Source organism: Nicotiana attenuata, unplaced genomic scaffold (assembly GCF_001879085.1).
Source record: "Nicotiana attenuata strain UT unplaced genomic scaffold, NIATTr2, whole genome shotgun sequence".
NCBI lineage: Eukaryota > Viridiplantae > Streptophyta > Magnoliopsida > Solanales > Solanaceae > Nicotiana > Nicotiana attenuata.
Window position 1 is genome coordinate 36,702 of NW_017671587.1, and position 24,372 is coordinate 61,073.

Below are 24,372 nucleotides of genomic sequence, written 5' to 3' on the forward strand. Positions count from 1 at the left end.
CCCCCCTTTTTACTTTTATTTTATTTAAAACTCTAGTTGAATGGTATTATTATGATTTGGGAGGCAAACTTTATTTACTGTTTTTCTTATGAAGATAATTTTTTTTTTTTTACTGATACTTCTCCAAAGAAGAGTTTTTTAAAAGAGTTAATACCCTAAAACCCCCTTAAACTATAACATTTTTGTCAGTTTTTTACTTAAACTATTCAGTGCTCCCAAAAACCCCCTGAACTATATTGTCCTTCGTATTAAAACTCTCTCGTTGCTGACCTGGCATAACGTGTGCAAACACTTGCTTGGGAGCGCGTGACAGCTAAAAAAAGCCATCAAAATGGCTTAGATGATAGAAAATAATGGCTAATTAGCCTAACCCTCTTTCACATTTAATTCTTTTAATAAATATTCTCCATATTTTAGTTATATCCACCTTTCTTCCTTATTTTTTAACCATTTTTCCATTTTTTTACATTTCTTCTTTATTTTTCACCTTCTTCTTCATTTTTTAACCTTTTTTCTTCAATTTGCCATATGGGTTTCCTCTGAAAAAAATTTCTCCTTCTCTTGTTTCCTCTGAAATGATTTATTCTCTTTCTTGTTTTAGTCTTCTTTCATTTCTTACACATATTGTTGAAAGAATACCAATTTAAATATTCTTATTAAACTCAACACCTTGTAGAGAATAAAGTTGAATATCTTGAACCTTCTTTACGTAATCTGAAATTAGAGAATGTAATTGTATTTGTTGGCCAATTGAATTTTTATTTGCGAATTTTTATTTTGTGTAATCCTTTTTAAGTAATATAAGATGATTTTTAAGAAATACTATATGCCTTTATTTATATTTTCTTGTGCTACAAAATGAATATAAATGACTTATTTAATTGGAGTTTACATAAAGCACAATCACAATTAAACCTAAAATTAACATACTGCATTAATATTATTTTGGCCAAAACTCATAAAATTAATCAATCATCCCAGAATAATACATAATGGGTAAACCGTATAAAAAACTCTTTAAAACTCATAAGTTAATATAGTTAGACAGACGCAATATGGGATTTTAATATATAGGGGAATATAGTTCAGGGGTGTTTTGGGGACACTAGATACTTTAAGTAGGTAACTGATAAGATGGTGAGAGTTTAGGCGGGTTTTAGGCTGAGTTGAATAGCCACGTGTAGTGCTACATGGCACACTTTTTGAGCGTGTACTACACGCAGCTCTAAGAATGCAATGAGGGGTTTTTAATATAAAGGGCAATATAGTTTAGGGGGGTCTAGGGACACTGAATAGTTTAAGTAGAAATGCAATGAGGGGTTTTTAATATAAAGGGCAATATAGTTTAGGGGGGTTCCAGGGACACTGAATAGTTTAAGTAGAAAACTGACAAAAACATGATAGTTTAGGTGGATTTTAGGGTATTAACTCTTTTTAAAAATAAAAAGTTGTGATTATTTTATATTTATATTATCTTTATAGTAGTTTTTAAGCATGCAAATTTTTGGACGAGTTGTCCTTTAAAATATGATTACTTTTACTTGTATTTTTGTCATTCATTTGCCATGAAGCATGTTTCTGGAAAGCGTAGTGGGGTGCGACGGGTTAGTTTTTTCCAGTTATCTTTGTTTGAGGTTTCACGAAAGACTTCAATTAATACAATGGGTCCAAGATAACTTATCCTATAATTGAATCTAGTCCAGGACGGTCACGCAATCGTATAAAGACAAACTGATTGTCGGATACAGACAAAATTAACAAACCGATTCTAGTTGTAATATCTTTTTCGTCTTCAAAAGATTCCTATCCTCATTTCTATTGAGCTGCTGAGTTACTATTCCCTATTCCCTTGTGCCATTGGTGTAGTTGATGATGGCTGATATCAAAGTAGATATGGCACAGCGTGACCAGCAGCAGCATGTCATAGTTGAAGCTCCAGAAATGGAGAAACAAGAAGTAAAGCCTCAAAAAACAAAGCGAGTGGCTTCCCTTGATATTTTCAGAGGCCTAACTGTTGCAGTAAGTTTAATTTGGCCATCTATTTCTTCTTATGGCTTTCTTGGCCTGGACTATTGAAACCACCAAGGTTCTCTAAAATAGACTCATACAATAGTTGTGATAACAATTAAGTTTTGGTGTAAAGGACTCCTGCACTCATGGTTTTTATAACAATGGCTGCGAATTTAGTATATATCTATATATTTTTATAAAAAGAAATGTTGATTGCAATTTACACATAAAACTCGAGTCCAACGGACTAAGGATTGCAAGCTGTATCTGCGTAACCGTAAAGAGGGCAGTCAGATTCATATTTCTCTCTACACCCTAGCATTTCTGCTGGAGGGTAGACAGATACATATCTTAATTTACTTAGGATAACAGACTGAATTGGACTCTCTCAGCTTGACTAAGCTTATTTCATTTTTGTCTTCACATAATCGCCCATAGAATAATTAAAAATGTACGCCTCTGATGCCTCTGATTTACATTGACAAGTTAATTTTTCTTTTGTTCGTGTGCGAGTATTGAGCTATCTTGTGCTTAGTGATGTGACTACGAACGTATTTTACAACTAATTTATACTCGCTTATTGTGTTTCCAGAGTATCCGTAAACATGTTTTAATAATAATCTACCCTCCTCCCAACTTACATACCAGACTATGTCTGCGCAGGATTCACTTCGTAACATGCCCAAACCCACACATAATATGTTGTTTCATTACGACTAAACCAAATCCTCAAGGACAAAACTTTTAGTTCTATATATATGTATCAGCGAATCCACCTCTCTTAGTGGATTATGTAATTCAAGTTTGGTATTGGATGTCAAAGTTGTAGGCTTGTAGCTTATTGGTTACCTATTGTTAAAGGTTCTATGAAATGTTGGAACCTGTCTATAGGATTAAAAATGATCCCCCAACATCTGGAGTAAAACATGAAAGGCATTAATATCTTATTTACACTTGACATCTGGAGAGAAAAAAACAGTTGAAGCCCGCATGCCTGAGAATTGAGTTTGTTTTAATTTGAGAATTATGTTCTCTTTATTGAACACTAGATGAGAATTTTAGGAACAAACCAAGAAGTATGTTCTCTTTATTCAACACTTGCATAGTTTTGAGAGGCGTTACTGTGATAATTCATTCTGTATCGTGCTTATCAAAAAATAAATGAAGATATTCTGTATCCTATTTGTCCTGTAGAAGGAATTTCAATATTATCATTTTTTCATTACCTCATGTATAATCTTAAGAAGTAGTTTTCTTTGTCTCATTATTTGGTTGGACTAAATTATAGTAGTCTGCTAAATGTATATGGATGTAAATCAAACATCATCATTGTAGCCTTGAGAACTTGCTGGGGTTTGTCGAATTTGTAGCTGATGGTGTTGGTTGATGATGCTGGAGGAGAATGGCCTATGATTGGGCATGCACCATGGAACGGTTGCAATCTTGCAGATTTTGTGATGCCATTCTTTCTGTTTATTGTGGGAATGGCCATCGCACTTGCTCTCAAGGTTCTCTCCGCGTTTTATTCCCATTTATAAGAATATAAACTGAAGTAGTAGTTCCTACTCATTGGTGCTTATTCTGTAGAAAATACCAGAAAAGCTAGTGGCCATCAGAAAGGTGATACTAAGGACTCTCAAACTTCTGTTTTGGGGCCTCCTTTTACAAGGTCAATTCTCTTTCTTTCTTTTTCTTTTATTCTTCCTTTTCAATTTGCAAAATTAAGGAGATATGCATTCTATTGATATCCTATATAGCATAGAAAATCTAGGCCAAGTGTTAACAAGCTTCTGATTCTGCCAACTTTTGCTATTGCAAACTATGTATTAGCTCGGATGAATTTACAAATCCTTTATCCTTTCTAATGGCTATCTATCCCAGACCATGCCATATTTGGAATTTAGCCATTCATTCAGAACGAATGATCAGTAATGACATTTAGTTGTTAGCTTCCCTTTAGGAAACAGAATTGTGTTTGGCTACGGATAGAAAGTCTCAGCCATGTGGTAACTGTCCTAGAGAAAAAGTCAGTGGGAATTCACTGGTCTTGCATCTCATCTTTCTTCTTCCCAAAGTCATTACGATCCTAACTTCATCTTGTGAATTGTAAAGGGGGATATTTCCATGATCTTGACAAGCTAAAATATGGTGTCGACATGAATAGGATAAGGTGGTGCGGCATTCTCCAGGTAACAGTATTTGATCCCACCCCCTTTTTCTGAATGCTGTTATCTTGTATTGGTGATAATTTTTCTGCTTTTTATCTTTCTAGAGAATTGCTCTCGCTTACTTGGTAGTGGCAATGGTAGAAATAACAACAAGACAAGCCCAACCCAAGGAACTATCAACTCGATGGTTCTCCATATTCAAGATATACTATTTGCAATGGTGAGTATTATTACTTAAAGTGGTGATAGCATTAAGGTTCTCCAAGTTAGAGCTGAACACATTCTCCATTATTTCAGGGTTATTGGAGCGTCTGTTTTACTAGTTTACTTGGCCACATTATACGCAACATACGTTCCTGACTGGCATTTTGTTGTCCAGAACCCGGACAGTGTTGATTTTGGGAAGACTTTAACTGTGAGTTTCAATCGTTCCACGTTCCAAATTCACCTCTAATATTTTTTTCCGTTACAAGTCTAAGAATTTGATTTTGGTGTTAGGTTACTTGCAATGTGAGAGGAAATTTGGATCCTCCTTGCAATGCAGTGGGTTATATTGACAGACAAGTACTTGGAATCAATCACATGTATTCGCGTCCTGCTTGGAAGAGATCTAAGGTATTCGCAAAAAAATTTCTATTCTCTTAATTCTTGTTCTTCTTTATCAATCGTCTATTTTTGATGATCTTTCATTTCAGGCATGCACTAAAAATTCCCCATATGAGGGACCTTTTAGGGATGATGCACCATCATGGTGTTTGGCACCTTTTGAACCTGAAGGAATTCTGAGGTAAAAGATGCAAATATTGACAATTCTTTAAACTGGAAATACCTTTAATTTTGGATACATTGATGCCTACTTGCTAATGTTCAAGTTTCTTGTCTGGTTTATGGCTAAAGCTCAATTTCTGCTATTCTCTCTACTATCGTTGGAGTTCATTTTGGACATGTCCTTATCCATATGAAGGTTAAGTCAAAATCTTCTAGACATGACCATCTCACCAAATTACAGCAAAGTTACTGATATTCAGATTTTGATGAAATTTCAGGATCACACATGCAGACTTTTGCATTGGGTTGTCATGGGCGTAGCTCTTTTGGTTTTAGGAATTATCCTCCATTTCACTGATGGTAAAATTGGAGTGGACTCAGGGCTAGCTATTTATTTTACCTCTTTTTCTTATCTTCCTCATTTTTTTATTTGGCTGTGGTGTTGAATGCAGCTATTCCTTTAAATAAGCAACTATACACCTTCAGCTATGTCTGTGTAACCTCAGGAGCAGCCGCGTTAGTGTTCTCTGCTTTCTACATTCTGGTACACTAGTAGTCTTGTAAAATCTGATCACTTGTATTATTATTCTGTGCTACAAATTGAACTGATCGATTTGGGACATTAGAATTTGGGATGTATAGACCTTTACAGCTAAATCACACTTGCCTCTGAAATGCATTATTAGGAACAAAAATTCTCAAGGTTCAAGTTGACATTCCAAATTTTCAAGTCTTATGGTTTTCATCAATGAGAATGTAGCTGGAATTTTGAAGAATTGTGTAATTTTTAACAAGAGATCTTCGGATGACAACATTCTGATGCATGATTACTGTTGCAAGATTCTCAAGTTTTTTATCCTAATCTTTTCTTTTGCGATACAGGTTGACATTTTGAACTTGAAGTATGTATTTCTGCCACTGGAATGGATTGGCATGAATGCCATGCTTGTTTATGTAATGGCCGCCAGTGGAATATTTGCAGGCTTCATCAACGGCTGGTACTACGAGGATCCTCATAACACACTGGTACTTCTTTCATTACTCTTCTCTATTTTGATATTCTGCAGTTCCTTTGTCTACACATAGTTGGTTAGACCTTAAAATAGCCATACACAAATGGCTTGATAGCAAAGTTAATTTGACAGATGAAACTGAAAGTAAATGAGATCTTGGTACTATGTTTATCCTGTATCAGTTCATTGCTGTTTAAGTAAACTGAAACTCTCAACATTTGCAGATATATTGGATAAAGAAGCACATTTTCATTGGAGTATGGCATTCAACAAGAGTAGGAACTCTTCTTTATGTCATCTTTGCGGAGATTCTGTTCTGGGCTATCGTTGCTGGCCTACTTCATCGATTTGGCATATATTGGAAGCTTTAGTTCTGATGAAACCTGCATCTTCTGCAGTACATCTTGCAGTACAAATGATTTCATTGGTTATTGCTTGTAAAATAAAAAAGAAGCAATATTTCCATTGGAATTCATGTCAATTCTTCAAGTTTATGTGAACTTTCTTGTTGAATTATCCAACAAGATAGACAGAATAGGGATTGCTTTCATCCTTGGTCTTTCTGATAAATGTTTTTAAAAAAACACTTAAAATTGAAAAACCTTTGAATGTCTAACTGCACTTGCAAACTTTTAACTAGATACGATGTGACGTTACACTTGACCCTCTGTCAATATTAGAGTCCGGAACGTGGTTCTTTTCGACTCAAAATACCGATATAGGTTAAAAAAAAACTTGGTGACCAAAGTATATAAAATGTGCTTTTGAACCGTGTTTTACCTTAACGTGGACGTTAAGGTAAAACGCCTTTTTTAATACGTTTTACCTATTTTGTGGGCCCACGAATAACTCTTCTGCGCTTAACTGACATGACAATAATTCAAATGGGTAAAACACCCTTTTAAAAAGCATTTTACTTCCAAATTTTGACCCCCCTGGATTGGGCATTGCCTTATTTAAGGAGGTTAAAGGTTTTGCAAAAATTCATTCAGAAATATACTCAACTCCTGATAAATTTTTCTTCTTATTAAATTCTCAAGTTTTTTTTTCATAATGTCTGAAGAGCGAAAAGTAAGGGTTTCATTATATTCGGGGGGGGGGGGGGGGGGGTTGAGGTTGTGGTGGCGAATAACTCAGTGAGCTATAGTTTATCTCCATAGAGTCATGTTAAGTTGCCACTTACAATGGAGTACGATAGACTGGTATCGTTGTTATGTAATAAAATGAGGTTGAGCAAACGTTCGGTGAATCTTAAAATAAACGGAAGATATCCCTACTCTGTGACCCCGCAAGGGGTTGCTTGTTACACTAAGTTTAACATCGAGGATGATGAAACTCTGAGAGATTTTTTGGGGACTCTGGATGAATACCGGGAACTTATTTTGAGAAAAATGTTGGAAATGTACGTGAAGGTTGAAGACGTTCGCAATAATGAGGTTGCGCAAAGCAGGGATAACCCTCAATCATCGGGTGGTTATTCTGGAGCAGTTTTAGCCGAAAGGTTCCGGCTGAAAGAGTTTGGCTGGATCTAAACTTATCTCCACGGGCAAATGAGGAGCGAGGAAATAATTTCTCTCCTACTTTACATAATCCACAAGACGACTGGTAAACTTTAATTTTCCTTTGTGTTACGATGTTTATTTTTGTTGTATTGAATTTTTATTAACGCTCATATATTCCACATGGGGTACCGTCCAGATATGAATTTTATAAGTTATGAACCCACGCCCAGTTGGAATCTGCGTAATTTTGGTGTGCTGGATCACGGTGGTCCATCCGGGAGTTATCACCAACATGATAATGTCAATCATGGAATGTCAACACATTACGACTTGTAAGTGAAGTGATATAGCTATATGTAATGTATTTATCAATTTGAGTAGCTTATTATTTTGTTTTTTGTGCAGTGAAAACGAGCAACTTGATAGTCCTGTCCTCACTCAGTTGCCCGTAGACGACGTATTTACTCGGGATTTGGCAGATGCGCAGAGTCAGGAAGATAATAGTGATTATGACAACAATGCCGATGAGTGTGGAGATGACACACCCTTCCCTGACGAGGGTGATGATGAGGAGGAAGAGAATGTCAAACCTGATTTGACGAGGGAGCATGCTCCACATCCCGTTAGACCAAGAGTGTACGAGTCCCACGTGTCGTTTCATTCAAGGCATATTACCTACCTTGATCATTTGCCAAGTATGCCAGATGTGGATGCCCTCACAAGGGATTTTGACGAAATTCGGACAGCAATGTGGGATGAGTCAAGACCAACGGTGCTGGCAAAGAGCATGCTTTTTCCTGATGATGGTATGGGAGTCAAGTCAGGATGTATACAAAGTTATTTGCCGTAGATGGTTTACGGGTTGTCATTGGATACTGCGTGCGAGCAAGAAGAAAACAGGGTTGTGGAAAGTGGGTAAATATATTGGCACCCACAATTGTGAAATGGACACATTCAATGGGAATCACTTCAACTTGGATGTTGACTTGATTTCTCTTAAACTGATTCCACACATTGAAGCGTCCATAAGGTACAAGATCAAAGAGTGTATTACATCCGTCCACCGGGAATATGGGTGTACTATTACCAAAAGAAAGGCATATCTCGGGCGCAAACGTGCATTTCAAATTGTTTATGGTAACTGGGATAAGTCATTTGCATCTCTACCCAGGTACATGGCCGCATTGAAATATACTTTAACCCCGGGACTGTTGTTAAATGAAAGCTTGAGCGGAGTGCAGGAATACCGGAATATATATTCAGATACGTGTTCTGGGTATTTAAACCAGCAATTGATGGTTTTGTGCATTGTCGTCCGGTAATTTCCATAGACGGTACTCATGTCTATGGAAAGTATGATATTAAGATGTTGATCGCCATTGCAGTAGATGCCAATGGACAAATATTTCCACTAGCTTTTTCCATTTGTGCCAATGAAAGCCAAGAGACGTTGACGTTATTTTTGAACCACTTGAAGCAGCACGTTGTCAAATAACGTTCAGGTATTTGTCTAATATCTGATCGGCATGGTGGTATGTTAAGTTCCGTAGAGCATTTGCCTGAATGGCAGGAACCCTATGCATACCACCATTACTGTGTGAGGCACCTGAAGGCCAATTTCCAGAAGAAATATCCCAACAAGGACTTGCATGATTTAATGTGGATGGCTGCAACTGATTACCAGGAGTACAAATTCAGGAGGCGCATGAAATCGATCCGGCAGTTAGACAAAAGAGCCTACATTGGTTGATGCGACATGAGCTTCACAAGTGGACATTGCATGCGGATGGTGGCAGACGATGGGGAACCCTGACTACAAATGTGTCGGAGTCTTTCAACGGGTTATTGAAGTCTGCACGTGGATTGCCTGTCACTGCCATGGTGCGGATGTCATGCAAACAGATGGCGGAGAAGTTTGTTGAAAGGCATAGAGGTGCATCAGAATTGATGGATAGGGGTGTTGAATTTATGCCAATACCAATGAAAAGATTTGAGAAATACAGGAGGCGAGCACATTGGCGTTCATTTTTACAGTATTGCAACGAGCGAAATATTTTTGAAGTTCGTAGCTTGTTGCGGCCAAACGCATACGCAAATATACGTGATCGTCAAGTAATAAAGTGACTAAAAGTCGGATGTCGAACCCACAAGGACTTGTGATTAACTATTAACTAAATTAGACTATCCTAATTATCTAAACAAGAATTAAACCTAGAAGTATTTGGTTCTAAACTAATTAAAATAAATAATGAACTTTGAACAGAGAAAGAGCAAATTTTTATGATATCAATGTAATGAAAACGATCTAGGGTTATGGGCTATCTAACATTCCTATTGTATTCTTCAATTGAATTGACTAACTAATTTATCTAGTTTATTGGTTGACAGGGTTAATATTGCTCATAAGAATCTGTCGAGTTCTTACTTGCCTATTCAAGCTAACCTAACGCCTATATGTCTATGGAGTTAGAATCAACAAGAACGCATTTATAATTCCTGTAAATCAACCAAGCAAGGCAATTAGGTATATGTCTATCCTAATTGCGAATCCGTTCCCCGATGCCCAGGTTCAAGAACTTGCTCTATTCAATCCTATATGTAATCTAAAATTCCCACTTTCGAGTTCAACAGTAGATTCGTAGATAGTATTCAATTGGTGATCAAGCAATCAAATAATTAAGTGCAGGATTAAATAAATAAACCAATATGATAAACTAAGAAATCAAAATCAATATCCGAATAACAATAGTCATGAAAGAACCACAACCCTAGAACGTGAAGTTTAGCTCCACATAGACATGGTAGCAAGACAACAAATCATACAAAGAAACATAAAAATTACTAAGTTTGGTGGAAGAAAAGATGAAACCCGATGAATTCCGGCCTCCACGGCGGCTCTGTGCTTTCCCTTCGTCAAAAGTTGTATAAAAATTTTGTTTAAAGACTATTTATAAGTATAGAAAAAGCCTAGACAAAATAACCAAGTCCAAGACAGAAAAGGAGACAAAATTGCCTCAAACTCGGAAAGGCACGTCGCAACGCGGAACGTGCGATGAACCTCGCACTGGACCTCGCGAGGCAAAACGTGAGGAAAATTGCTCGCCTAGTCTGGAACTTTGTTTCAGTTGCTGCAAAACTTTGGATTGCCTAACTTTTTCCATTTTTTTCGTTTCTTTGCTTTTTTTCTTTTTTTGTTTGCAATTGTCTTCAATTTCCTCCACTTAATGCTCTTCACAATTGCATAATTAATGATCCCACATTTGTAGTGTATAAAAAACACATTAAATATTTACTTTGCTCCTAAATTTTATTTTCAAAATATTTATATATAAAATAAACTCAATTAAGCATAAATATAATACAATTTAGCATTAAAACATCAAAATGTAAAGTAAGTAATGCACTAAAAGTATGGAATTATAGCCAAACATCACCGCCATCCATCAACACCGGGGGAATAATATACACACCGTAAATATAGCCAGCAGGTTGTGTTCTTGTGAGAAATGGTCCATCTACCATATGCCGTGCTCACATGTCATGAAGTGCTTTCAACATACAGGTTTAGGGCCAACCAACTATGTTGATAGGCAATACAGTGTTGCCGCATACTTAAACACGTATAGTGGGCAGTTGCAGCCAGTGGGTGCTGAGCAATATTGACCACCGGAATTATTTAAAATGATGTGTAACAAGGACTATTTGCGTAAGCTACAAGTGCAAAAAAGAACGCGTATACAGAACCAAATGGATGTTGGTGATACAGTTTATGCGCGTAAATATGGCATATGCTCGCAAACAGAACACGACCGTCGTAAATGTCCTTCAGCTGGTTTAGGTGGCGGTGGTAATCCAGCTCCTGGTGGAAGTACATCTAATGTGCCCAACAATCAAGGATACACGTAGTGTTTTATTTTCGTAATGTGGTTGTAATAAGTGTATGTACTTGTTTATGTTGCAAGATGTATCAAATAAAATAATATTTCCATTGTTGTTAAATCTTATTGATATTTTGACATTTTTCAGTTGAGTAAATTAATGAATTTCTCTCTCTCATTCATGTAATCAAAAATAGTATTGGATAAAAAACGGAATTTTTTTACGTTTGTATTCGAATTTCACTCTAAAATTATTAGAAAACTACACTGTCAGATGAGGAAGATGTTTGACGAATATATGAATATATATAGCGCGGTTAATACTACGTTATGTGTGTTGTCTTGTCGATCTGAAAAGCTGCCCGACTGCGAAAAAGCTATTTTGTATCAGAAAGAATCTCTAAAACGCGAAGCATAGCGCGGTTAAATACTATGTTATGTGTGAGAATATATAGCGCGGTTAAATACTACGTTATGTATGTTGTCTTGTCGATCTGAAAAGCTGTCCCCCTGCAAAAAAGCTATTTTGCATCCGAAAAAATCTTTAACACGCGAAGCATAGCGCGGTTAAATACTACGTTATGTGTTAGCATAGCGCGGTTAAATACTAAGTTATGTGTGTTGTCTTGCTTATAAATAACGGGCGCATTCTAGTTATTTTCAGCGCTTAACCATAACAAATAGCAAAACTTTTCATAAAAGCAGGGCTTTTTTTTTCGCTTTAACAAATGTCTGAACGCATTTATGTACCAATGTGCCAATGTGGCAAACGTTGTATGTTGGCGGACCGTTGGGATGATGGTCAAATTGGGCGCAGATACTGGATGTGTGTGAACAGGTTTGGAGGCAACAACGGAAATTTTTGCAATTTTGAGGTATGGTTTGATGAACCCTGTAAGCAGGAATGCTACAAAGAGTCTTTGCAGTATTATCATGATTTGTCCAAATATAAAGGGGGAATATGAGATTATGTATAAACGAGAAATTGCGGAGTTGAAGGAGAAACTAAAAGAGGCGGAAGAAGAAAAAAATAAGCTGGAAGAGAAATTTAAGTGGTTGGAGCAGAGAATAATAGACGGTCGTGACTAAACAATGACATGAATGTGTTGAGTGTAGTACTTTATCTTTATGTTTCCCGTGTCATGTGTTTTCATTAGTAGTACTGAATTTAAATTATGTTAAGTTGCTATGTTTGTGTTTGTGTTGTAGTATTAAAATAAAGAAGAAACGGAGAAATAAAAACAAAATGCGCATATAATGTAAACATAAAAAATTATTGTTATTATTTACATAAAATAATATTTACATAAAATACAAAAAAAAATTAATGTGTCCCACAACCTGTGTGCTTCAATGCAGCGGCTGGCCTGAGGCGCATCCCATCCCGCCCAGATATGCTATCAGGATCATCCTCATCATGTCGCCTCTTTATCGCAGGATGCGCTGCAGCATGATCGTCAATAGTGCTGGCAGGATCGGTAAAAGAGGCCGTCGGTCCATCAGCAACCTACAAAAGAATAAGTCAGCTCAGTATATGAAAATATATATTAGTAATGTACGTGTTAAGTCAAAATAATTTTAAATTATCTTACCATGGTCTCGTCGGGTTCCTGAATATAAGCATCCGTCGCATCTTAGTCAGCATCGCACAAAGTGGCCTCCGTGGCGGGTGGGGATGAAGCCTTAGTAAGAAAATTATAAAGTTATTTATGGGGAATCAATGAGATAAAAACAAATTTAAATTTAATAGTAATACAAACATACCTGCGCTTGTGAAAGATCCCCAACACCCGTCGATGATGAGCCATAACTCAGTCGGCGCCCACCATCCACATCTCGGGTCAGCCGATCCTCAATAGCGGTCGATGGGCCTGAAAAGTACTGCTCCCAATCAACTCTGGTAATGCTCGTGCCCGTGAGCAACAATGGATCTGACGGGGTCACCTGCGAAGTCGTTGGAGTGAAAGGCAGTTGAAGGCTGAATGATGGCATGCTGCTGTGATGCTCGTCTGGCTGATGGAGGTCACCCGGCAGATCAGCTCCAACGTCCTCAACAGGTGCCTTAATGCCCCCTTGCTGGGGACCACCTCCTCGCCGGCCCCTACAACCTCGTGGGACAACCTTACCTCGTAGGGCACCCCTGCCTTGTGGGGTACACCTGCCTCGTGGGACAGCCCTGCCTCGTGCTCCCCTACCTCGTGGGACAGGCCTACCTCGATGGTAGTGCTCTGGCGCCACATAAGCAGGGACGTGCACTAAGCGCTCGTCCTCTCGGGCTTGCTGCAGTGTCCGGGCAGCCAGCTCTGTAACCTGCCGGCCATACTCGTGCAAAATGGCCGCTCCCTTGCCGGCATGCTGCTGCATCTGCAGTCCCAACTTGTGGAATAAATGTAGGCCAATAGCCTGCACAACATGTAAAATATAAATTACGGAACGCTAGGTCACAGTTATAAGTAAGAATACCAAATAACATACCTGTGCCTCGTGCCTCCCGGCGTATGGAACGTACCGACCGCCAGCTCGATGAACGGGATTCTCGACAAAAAGTCGGGTAACGCCGCGGTACCAGCCCATATAATCATGCTCAATATCCGGCCGACACGGTGAAGGGGGCGGAATTATGTCAAATCGCCGGTCCCAAGTATCGATCTGCTCCTCTATCCATGCTAAATATGCATCGTCCACCCTGGAACGATCATCCCGCTGGTAATGTGTGGTCTGCCAAGTGGGTGGTGTCGGTACGAGCTGCGGACGGCCAAATTGGCGAAGTACCCGCTCGATGGCATGATGCTCCACAGTATCAAGACAGATCAACGGGACGGAAGAGCCCCACATAAGTCACCCGGCCGAGCAATAACCGGGCAAGCCAGCTATCAACGCGTCGCTGTATGGCGTCCAGGTGAACTATTAAGTAACAACAGAAAACGCGAGTATACGCAACACATGTGAAGCTATGACAAGTAAACATAGATATACATTTACCCGTGCGCCCTCCAGCAAATCCAAGATATCCCTGCACAATGAGAGATTATGCCGAGCCTCGTACTCACGCGTATGTCCCCGTCGGAGAACCCACCTCCTAGCTAGAGGGAGCAACGGAGGTGGTACATCCGGATCTAATGGTGGTAAAGGTGGCTACAACTGCAGGAACCGTTCCCAGGCCCAAACCTAACATAAAAAGTTGACGTAAAATTTAAGATATATTTTTACTAGGTATGTTAAATGAATAGAGTATTTGAATATGTTGTCACCTGTAGTAGCGGCAAAAATCCAGCAACGTCACGCTGGGTGCCCATGCTCGCCCGGCACATCTGCCTGTACAAGTAGGCGAGAATAGCAGCACCCCAGCTGTACTGGGGTAAATCATCTAGCTGCTCAAGATGATGAAGAAATCTCAAGCTGACTAGGTTCCCCGAAGTGATCGGGAACAAGACCCCTCCAAACATAAGGAGTAGCAGCAACCTCGTATAACGGTGAACATGATAATCCGGTGTATCGCCATCGATGTCAGGATGCAATGCCTCCAAATACTCTCGAATAGTCGTCAACGGAAAACGACTCGTCCCAGCCAGTACATTCTCATCCTGTGGCCGGAAACCAGTGAGTCGCTGCAGCATGTCCAGGTACTGCACACCTGTCATCACTCTCATGCCATGCGGTAGAGCAACGGGGTGTCCATCAACGGGTAACCCAATAAAACCTCCACGTCCTGTAGTGTGATGGTGGCCTCGCCAATGGGCAGGTCGAATGTGTATGTCTCCGGTCGCCACCGCTCTATCAGGGCCGTGACCAAAGACCAATCGAGCTGCAGCTGCCCGATCTCTAAAATCCTGTAGAAGCCCGTCTCCCGCAGGCGTGTGACTACACGGGGATGGAGAACTCTGCCATTCAGAAAGTCTCACATGTCGTCCACTCTCCTGACGCGAAGAGTCTGGGTCAATAACTCTCCCTCGCATATGTGGGAGGACCTATGATCGCCCTGTAACGACAGTAGCTCATCGCTTGATGGCGGCACCTCCATGTTGTCTAGTGTAAATTAAACAACCTTAATTACATGTTAGTTTTATAATTTTATATGTTTGTTTGTAAATTAAATAATTAATTTTTATAAATATATAATATTTAATTATTATGTATTCACATAAGGGTTCCAGGCTCGATATTTGAGGCCTAATAGCACCAAGATATCCTGAATTCTTGTATGTGTTAGTTTTATTAATTTACATGTTAGTTTTATAATTTTATATGTTTGTTTGTAAATTAAATAAATTTTTATAATTATACAATATTAATTATTAAATATTCACATATGGGTTCCAAGCTCGATATTTGAGGCCCAGTAGCACCAAGATATCATGAATTCTTGTATGTATTAGTTTTATTATAATTTTATATGTTTGTTTGTAAATTAAATATTAGTTTTTATAATTATACAAAATTTAATTATTAAATATTCACTTATGAGTTCCAGGCTCAATATTTGCGGCCCAGTAGAATAAAGATATCCTGAATTCTTGTATGTGTTAGTTTTATAATTTTATATATTTGTTTGTAAATTAAATAATTAATTTTTATAATTATATAATATTTAATTACTAAATATTCACATATCGATTCCAGGCTTGATATTTTAGGGCCAATAGCACCAGGATAGTAAAAATTGTATGGGGTAGCCACTATTTAAAGCGGTATTTACTTTTTATCCAGCATTTTTAATGCTGAGCAAAAGTAGCCACTTGTTTATTAAAATTAATATGAAAGGACGTTGTTACCCTTTCCTTCCCAAACGGAAATATAGTGGTATCACAGGTTGGATAGACACGCCATTTTCGGATTCTCTTTCTGGACTATTCTCTCTGCATATTCTTTATGGGATATTCTCTCTGCATATTCTTCTTCCATTCCCAACCTCCATTTTTTTTCTTTTTCTTCATCGTCTTTTTCCTGTATATTTTGCTTTGTCTTTGTCGTTGAAAAGTGACTCCTTTTTTATGATCTCAGAAAAGCTATGCCAGAGTATGTAGTTAATGGAGAATGGGAGATTGAGTCAAAGGAAAATACAAGGCCTACTCCTCGAACATTGGTCTTTAACTTCGAGTTTCAATTTCAAAAGTTAAGGACACTTGGTCCTGAACTTAGAATTACAAGTTCAAAAGTTAATGACATGTGGTCCTGAACTTAGACTAACAAGCTCAAAAATTAAGGACAATAGGTCCCGAACTTACAGTTACAAGTTCAAAAGTTAAGGACAATAGGTGCTGAAGTCCTGAACTTAGACTAACAAGCTCAAAAGTTAAGGACAATAGGTCCTAAACTTAGACTAACAAGCTCAAAAGTTAAGGACAATAGGTCCTGAACTTAGGCTAAGAAGCCCAATAGTTAAGGACAATAGGTCATAAACTTAGACTAACAAGCTCAAAAGTTAAGGACACTTGGTCCTGAACTTAGACTAACAAGCTCAAAAGTTAAGGACAATAGGTCCTGAACTTAGATTTACAAGTTCAAAAGTTAAGGACAAGTAGTCCTTAACTTAGAGTTACAAGCACAGAACTTAAGGACAAGTGGTCCTGAACTTCGAGTTCCAAGTTCAAAAGTTAAGGACATGTAGTCCTGAAGTCGTGAACTTAGAGTTGCAAGTTCAAAAGTTAAGGACATGTAGTCCTGAAGTCCTGAACTTAGAGTTGCAAGTTCAAAAGTTAAGGACACTTGGTCTTGAACTTTATGAGCAGAAGGGTATTTTCGTCCGGGCAGGTAAAGTTTATTAAAGCAGTGGCTAAAGACTAAAGACATTTTAAACAGTGGCTTAAAAGTAAATACATGTGTTATTAGTGGCTAACCGTGCACTTCCCAAGATATCCGGAAAAATATTGTTCTTTTCTCATGTTATTTTTATACGATCATTGATTATAATTAGATAGAGTTTGTGTTTGATCTATCAGTTATTTTGATGTATTTTTGAGTATAAGAGATACTTAAACTACAGGGAAACTACGCTAAAAGGCACAATATTTTACTACGCTAAAAGGCGCTACATTTTACTACGCTAAAAGGCATTACATTTTACTACCCTAAAAGGACACTATATAACTAGTCTTTAAGCAAAATATATATATATATATATATATATAAATAAACCAGATAAAAACCAACAAATACATTTAATTACAAAACATTCACGAAAATACATATACAACAGTAAAAAGTAACTTATTAACATTTTTTAAGCAAATAATAATAATTTCTCAATTGAAACATATTTTTTAGCACACTAATATCTAAGTTCGGATAAAAATAACATACCAGTTTAATCGCAAAAAAAAAACAACAACATAGAACACATGTAAAACAACTAATATGCATTTTTTATACGAGTTTCAACAAAAACTAAATCGGAATACCCCGATTTATGTTTTTTGAAAAGTTAAAGAATTGGAGATTTTAGTCCGAAACGAGCAACCACAACGAGAGAAGGCCTTAACTAGGATGTGGGACCAACACTCTATACTTTTTATGGGACGGGTGGGGTCCACTCGAGTTTTTTATCTCGTTAATGGGGGGGGGGGGGACCGCTGGTTCAATTTTAAATTGGGGGGGGGGGGGGGATTCTGGTTTGACGTGGGGGAAGGGAAGGGGACGGGTATATGAAGAGGCAAAACGTGGTTTATTAAGGCGTTTTATATAAAACGCCTTAATAAACCACGTTTTATATGAACGTCCAATCAGAAAAGGTAAAACGTATAAAGGCGTTTTATATAAAACGTCTTTTTAAAAGGCGTTTTACCTTAACGTCCCAAACGGACGTTAAGGTACAGCGCAGTTCAAAAGCACGTTTTATATACTTTGGTCACCAAGTTTTTTTCGGTATTTTGAGTTCAAAAGAACCACAATTGGGTTCCGGACTCGTCAATATTATCATCCCCTTAATTACTTGTTTAATCAATTAATGAGCTCAGTAAACTAGATGTGGACCCTTTTTTTTCTTTTTTCTTCTTTTCTTTTCCTCCTCCTCCTCGCCTTTTGTAAGCCGAGAGTCTATTGGAAACAACATTTCTTCCTTTATCAGGTAGGAATAAGTTCTGCGTACACATTATTCAGACCCCACATGCGAAAAGATATTGGATATGTTGTTGTTACATTAGTAAACTAGATGTGGAACGGCATTGGAAATAGTTGTGTCCGCCCCTGAATATAGCAACAAAAAAATGTTCAACCTGTTATAAAAAGTTTGACTATACTTAACTAACGTATCAAAAGTTTTCAATTTTTTTGAACTCTTACTCTACTCTGATCAAATATAGTTATATAAAAAGGAAGCGGATGGAGTATAAACTAAAAGAAGAAAAATTGAAAAACAAAGAAGTGATCAATTTTCACTTGGCGTTTGCTATAAACGGGCCTCTACTCGTGGGTTGGGCCAATGATAGACTAACTCGAACTGTGTCGAGACGGCCCGTTAGGCCCTAAATTTTCTTGGAGAAGAAGACTGACAATAAAACAAGAGAATATAAAGCTTTCTGATTGTACAAGCTACACAGATCAACTCTCTAACTCCGTTTTCTCCCCGGATTTCACATTCAAACACAAGCTCTATCTCTATAGAAGATTCGATGGCAACGGCGATGGCTGAGGATAGCAACTTCGAAGACGATCAGCTCCATGCTATGTCCACTGATGATATTATTAGGGCTTCTCGCCTTCTCGACAATGAAATTCGAATCATTAGGGTACCTACCGATCTCTCGGAGTTAATATTCTGTTTGTTGAATGCTTTTGTTTTTACGGTTTCGATTTTTGACTATTTGACTTGAATGGTGAATTTATAGGAAGAGCTACAGAGGACGAATCTAGAGGTGGATTCCTTCAAGGAGAAGATAAAGGAGAATCAAGAGAAAATTAAGCTCAATAAACAACTTCCTTACTTGGTCGGCAACATTGTTGAGGTCAGTCATTATGTTTTTCTCAATATCTTGCTTTGACGCCTATCTTTAGCAAGTTATATTTACATATGGCGATTGGCTACATTACGTTTTCAACTAAGAGGCTTTACAACTTGTAGGATGTGCTATGGATTCTGATTTCATGTATTTCTTTTGCGGACTAATTTATTGTCACGAAAACTAACACTGTACCGTTACTATGATACTATGGACTAAAATTCACCCAATTACGATGCTGACATGCTATGTATGCATATATTATGTACTTGTATTTGATTGTCTTTGCAGTATTATATTGTTCAATTGATTGGAGAGTTCAAAAAAGAAAATTTATTTAGTGTCAATTTAAGTGCCGAAATTGCATTTTCGGGATCAGATAGATAGGGAAATTGGAAGATGGGTTAGAGGAACATAAATTGGGCAGGACAGAGGAGAGTGACTGCTGTGCTTCTGCTTCCTTTTCTTGAGTGCTTGAATCTGTTCCCCAGTAATCTCAGGTTTTTTTTTAACACGTTGAACTGTGAGATTGCAAATTTTGATTCTTTTTCTTTTTCCTTTTTTTTGGGTATTAAGAATATGTGTTGGTGGAAGAGATAAATTTAGCTTTGAAGCACATTTAATTCTGGTATCTTACAGATTTTGGAGATGAATCCAGAGGAAGAAGCTGAGGAGGATGGTGCAAATATTGATCTCGACTCACAAAGGAAGGGAAAGTGTGTTGTACTGAAAACGTCCACGCGTCAGGTGAGGTGACGAATCATAGGATTATATCATTTGCTTTCTAGGTATATATTGTAGTTATTACTATCCAAACTCTCTTTTTCTACTTCTCCTGGATGGAGCCCAACTTTCCTGCTGTTCTGCGTAATCCTTCTTCGACAGCTTCTTTAGGTTATATTCTCTGTAGATGCTAAATTGAACTGTTCTCTATTGCCAATTCAGACAATTTTCTTGCCTGTCGTTGGCCTTGTTGATCCTGACAATTTGAAACCTGGTGATCTTGTTGGAGTAAACAAAGACAGTTATTTGATATTGGATACCTTGCCATCTGAATATGACTCTCGGGTTAAGGCAATGGAAGTTGATGAAAAGCCAACTGAAGACTACAATGATATTGGAGGCTTGGAGAAACAGATTCAAGAACTTGTCGAGGCAATTGTTTTGCCTATGACACACAAAGAACGATTCCAGAAATTAGGTGTTCGTCCTCCAAAGGGAGTCCTTTTGTATGGGCCTCCAGGGACTGGGAAAACACTCATGGCCCGAGCCTGTGCTGCACAGACGAATGCTACTTTTCTTAAGCTAGCTGGACCCCAGCTCGTGCAGGTAGATCTTTTTCGGCTTTTAAGCCTACTGTGTTTAATTGCATTAGATTTATTTGAATTTTAACTCTCTTGTGCTGGATAGGTGGGAACCTAGTTTTTTTGCTCTTTTCATTGGTCCTGGTATTTTGACTAAGAATTGCTGTAAAGTATACTTGTCTCTTTGAAATTACACCTATTCAGATCCTAGAGCTCTCGATTTGATTTTGTCTGAAACGTGAGGATTAGATCTACTTCCACGAAGCTCCTCACTTATCAAAAATAAAAAGATCTACTTCCAGAAAGCATTTTTATTATTGATATTATGCTTAAAAGTTTGGTCATGGCATGCGTTCTCATTTAAACTTACTCGTGATTATTTGAAGAAAAAAAAAGCTTATGACTTCGTAAAAACTTTAGGTTAGATTTACATGCAGTTATTACAGATATATAAGTGATCCTAGGTATAAAGGTTAGTGTACAGTCAGGATATTAAGTAACCATAACCATCTACTATCCACGGTGGTTAGGCTATGCCATCTCCCTTTTTGCTAGTAATCTTATCAGGAACAGGGTTTATCTATATCACTCACCTTTACGATTTGCTATCTCTAGTTCTAAATACTGAACATGTCAGCATTTTTTTTGTTTTTCTGATTGGTAACTGATGGCATGTTAGTTTAAGCTCATCAAATGATTTCCTATAGTTAACTGTCCAAAAAGACAATTTGAATTCATGTTGTGAACTTGTGATCATGCAATTATTTGGCATTTATCATATTATTGATTGGCTTTCTGAAGTTTACTGTCAACTGCTACATTGAATATTTACAATTTTGCGTACGCAATTTGAAATTTTTACACAATTGGGCTGCTGATTAATGCTTGTGCTAACTTTAGATGTTCATTGGAGATGGCGCAAAACTTGTCCGTGATGCTTTTGAGCTGGCAAAGGAGAAATCACCTTGCATTATTTTCATTGATGAGATTGATGCCATAGGCACAAAGCGTTTTGATAGGTACACTATATACTTTGATTTGCTTTGCACAAATATATACTTAACCTTGCATGCCATAATATCCCCCGTCTCAGTAAACATATTAGCTAAGAAACTATGTTGGAGTTAATCTAACTACGTAATGTTGTTATTTTGCAGCGAAGTTAGTGGGGATCGAGAGGTCCAACGAACTATGTTGGAGTTACTTAATCAGCTTGATGGTTTTAGCAGTGATGATCGGATTAAGGTTCTTGTCGACTTATAACTATTTATGTATACACCTTTTTTTAGTCCAACTTTGTGGTTCGGATCTTGAGCATGATTTTCCTGTCCAAAAAATTACCTTGTATGTGGTTTCAATATTTTAGCTGAGAATAACTGCAAAGGCTAAAAGAACAGATCTTCAGTTTTCTGCTTCTATACATTTTTATTAAACTGTTTTGGTCTCTTTGTTCACTTCAGGTAATAGCTGCAACAAACAGAGCTGATATTTTGGATCCTGCTTTGATGAGATCTGGTCGATTGGATCGTAAGATTGAGTTCCCCCACCCAACAGAGGAAGCCAGGGCTAGGATCTTGCAGGTGGGGTACTCTGCTAAACATGTCTCAGATCATTTCTCTTTCCCTTGCCTTGGTTAGCTACTATGAAATGAGTTCTTGAGTATTTTGCTTTTAACGTCTTTTGGTTCTTTTCCAACTGCAGATCCACTCCAGAAAGATGAATGTTAACCCAGACGTTAATTTTGAAGAATTGGCTCGATCAACAGATGATTTTAATGGGGCACAATTGAAAGCTGTATGTGTTGAGGCAGGCATGCTAGCACTTCGTCGCGATGCCACCGAGGTCTCTATTCTCTCTCCTACATTGCATGCGTGCTCCCCCAAATATGTGCATAGTTGGGCTGATGGTCTGGCTATTATCTTTATGATGTTTGACTTAAATTCTGCATCTCATCATGTTAGGGGGCTTAAAAAGCTCAAGCAGTTCAAGTTTTTGATGATACCAGAAGCTTGAGAAATTTAAATGATCTTAAAGATGAATAAGTTTTAAGAAATTGACATGTGTTTTAAGAAATTTCAAGTGCTTTGGCTAAAAGGTAAAAATGAAATCCGATTGCTTTTCAAAAAATATTATCCTTCCCAACAGTTATATAGTTACATAAAGCGCATATTCTTTTTTAAGCACATGATAAAGTTTAGGCTTCTACCTTGGTCTGATAGATATTTGGATTATATTCATAATAATACTAATTAAATTGAACTGGTCCGTTACGTCTGCCCTTCTTGCAGTTCAGTGGTGACTAATACATATGATGATCTATATTTCATAATTAAAAAAGATATGTGGTGCTCTCTCTATACTTGTACATGTCGAAGTTCGTCTTGGGGAGGCTAATCAACCGTGGCAAAACAGAATCCCCATTCTTTTTAGGTTTGCAAGCCATCTAATTCTGTGTCCGCTCTCTTGCAGGTTACACATGAAGACTTCAACGAAGGTATCATTCAAGTTCAAGCCAAGAAGAAAGCCAGCTTAAACTACTATGCCTAAACTGATCAGAGGTGCCAAAGAGATATGGCTGCTTTTAGCTTTTCAAAGTTGATATGGCTGCTGAAATGCCCTACACCACCTACCTCTTCTCTTTCCCTCTTGACGTTGCAACTGCCATGCCCTTCACTGCCCCCTCCCAACCCCTTTGCTTTCACTGTTCTTTCTTTCTGGAGAGCGGTGAGGGGGAATGAATGGAAGATTTTCTTGATGATTGTTGATATCAGAAAGGTTCTTCTAGTGTGTGAATCTCTTCTTGAATTTGTTCTTTTTATATTTTCCTATTGTATAACTTAATGACCCAGATTCTCTGAGTAGATCGTTAGCTTTGGACGAGAGCTACCCAAATACTTAAGATCTGTTGTAGGATATTCTACGTGCTTATGAATTATGACGGGGGATGATTTTGTTGCAGCTCCAACCTTGTAGATTACCAGCATTCGTTGAGCATTTGTGTATATGCCACATGTGATAGAAGAAATTTCACCAGTGGAGCCCACTTTTCCTCACCCTTTCTTCTCCAAATCATCCTAATTCCTTACCTTCTGCCCAAACAAACCCATCGGCAAATCATCTCAACTTATTCTGCCATTTTCACCGCCCATAAACACTATTCGCCACCTAGTTTCAACACTATCTGTCGATGACAACACCACCTGAACATCTTCAGCAACAAAAATCGTTTTTGTTGTAAAGTTTCAAAAAATAGTTCTGACAAGATATTACAGAAGCAAAATTAGACATTAGCTCTGTAGCTAAACATTTCTTTGAAATCCACCATGGTGAAGCTGAAGTTCCCATGCTGATGAAATACTGAAATGTTCTCAGCTTGAGAGTAATGGGGCCTCTGAAACCATCAAAATAGGAAAACCCAAAGAGGAAAAAAGATTGGGTTTCCTCATTGAAGCGACTAGAGCCACAAAAGAAAATAGTCGAATCTCATAAATCCGGCATTAAACAAAGCAATTGAAACGCAAAAATAAGTGTTCACCATTATTAGGTCTGATAAGTTGTAATAGAGTGTTTTGTGGGGGAGGGGGCCATGGAGGAGAAAATAAATAAGAAAAAGATCACCGGAATATGTTCCAACCACCGTCGACTCCGGTCATCTCTTTCTTTTACGGTGGTCTCCAAGTTTTTGTCATGGACTGTCGGTCATCAGCCTTTCTCGTGAGAGGCAAGGAGATAGAAGGGGATTGGTCGGAAGGGGTCTTCTTTGACATCGGAAGATGGAGTTGGAGATGGGGGTGG

At 38.0% G+C, this 24,372-nt stretch overlaps 2 protein-coding genes across 3 annotated transcripts; both read left to right on the top strand.

Moving 5' to 3' along the window:
- Positions 1-1,780: 1,780 nt before the first annotated feature.
- LOC109209139 (heparan-alpha-glucosaminide N-acetyltransferase) lies at positions 1,781-6,509 on the top strand. 2 transcript variants are annotated; one of them, XM_019372330.1, is made up of 13 exons: positions 1,781-2,019; positions 3,381-3,518; positions 3,598-3,679; positions 4,123-4,199; positions 4,283-4,398; positions 4,476-4,593; positions 4,677-4,793; positions 4,874-4,965; positions 5,076-5,142; positions 5,225-5,306; positions 5,399-5,490; positions 5,829-5,972; positions 6,184-6,509. In XM_019372330.1, exons 1-13 carry the CDS (start codon positions 1,870-1,872, stop codon positions 6,328-6,330), a joined length of 1,422 nt encoding a protein of 473 aa, XP_019227875.1. In that variant the 5' UTR covers positions 1,781-1,869; the 3' UTR covers positions 6,331-6,509. The 2 variants fall into 2 exon arrangements, with proteins under 2 accessions (XP_019227875.1, XP_019227876.1); XM_019372331.1 differs by having other exon boundaries at positions 1,932-2,019; positions 3,346-3,518.
- Positions 6,510-18,846: 12,337 nt separating this feature from the next.
- LOC109209140 (26S protease regulatory subunit 6A homolog) lies at positions 18,847-23,535 on the top strand. Its single transcript, XM_019372333.1, has 9 exons — positions 18,847-19,063; positions 19,163-19,279; positions 19,913-20,020; positions 20,219-20,602; positions 21,478-21,596; positions 21,735-21,822; positions 22,038-22,157; positions 22,279-22,419; positions 23,047-23,535. Exons 1-9 carry the CDS (start codon positions 18,947-18,949, stop codon positions 23,122-23,124), a joined length of 1,272 nt encoding a protein of 423 aa, XP_019227878.1. The 5' UTR covers positions 18,847-18,946; the 3' UTR covers positions 23,125-23,535.
- Positions 23,536-24,372: the final 837 nt, after the last annotated feature.

What these genes read in the sequence shown, in the direction of transcription:
- LOC109209139 (XM_019372330.1), top strand. Translation starts at nt 1,870, where the DNA reads ATGATGGCTGATATCAAAGTAGATATGGCACAGCGTGACCAGCAGCAG. An exon ending in GAACCTGAAGGAATTCTGAG is followed by an intron (nt 4,966 to 5,075) that starts GTAAAAGATGCA and finishes TTATGGCTAAAG; the next exon opens with CTCAATTTCTGCTATTCTCT. An exon ending in ATGTCCTTATCCATATGAAG is followed by an intron (nt 5,143 to 5,224) that starts GTTAAGTCAAAA and finishes ATGAAATTTCAG; the next exon opens with GATCACACATGCAGACTTTT.
- LOC109209140 (XM_019372333.1), top strand. Translation starts at nt 18,947, where the DNA reads ATGGCAACGGCGATGGCTGAGGATAGCAACTTCGAAGACGATCAGCTC. An exon ending in TGGTCGGCAACATTGTTGAG is followed by an intron (nt 19,280 to 19,912) that starts GTCAGTCATTAT and finishes GGTATCTTACAG; the next exon opens with ATTTTGGAGATGAATCCAGA. An exon ending in GCAGTGATGATCGGATTAAG is followed by an intron (nt 21,823 to 22,037) that starts GTTCTTGTCGAC and finishes TGTTCACTTCAG; the next exon opens with GTAATAGCTGCAACAAACAG.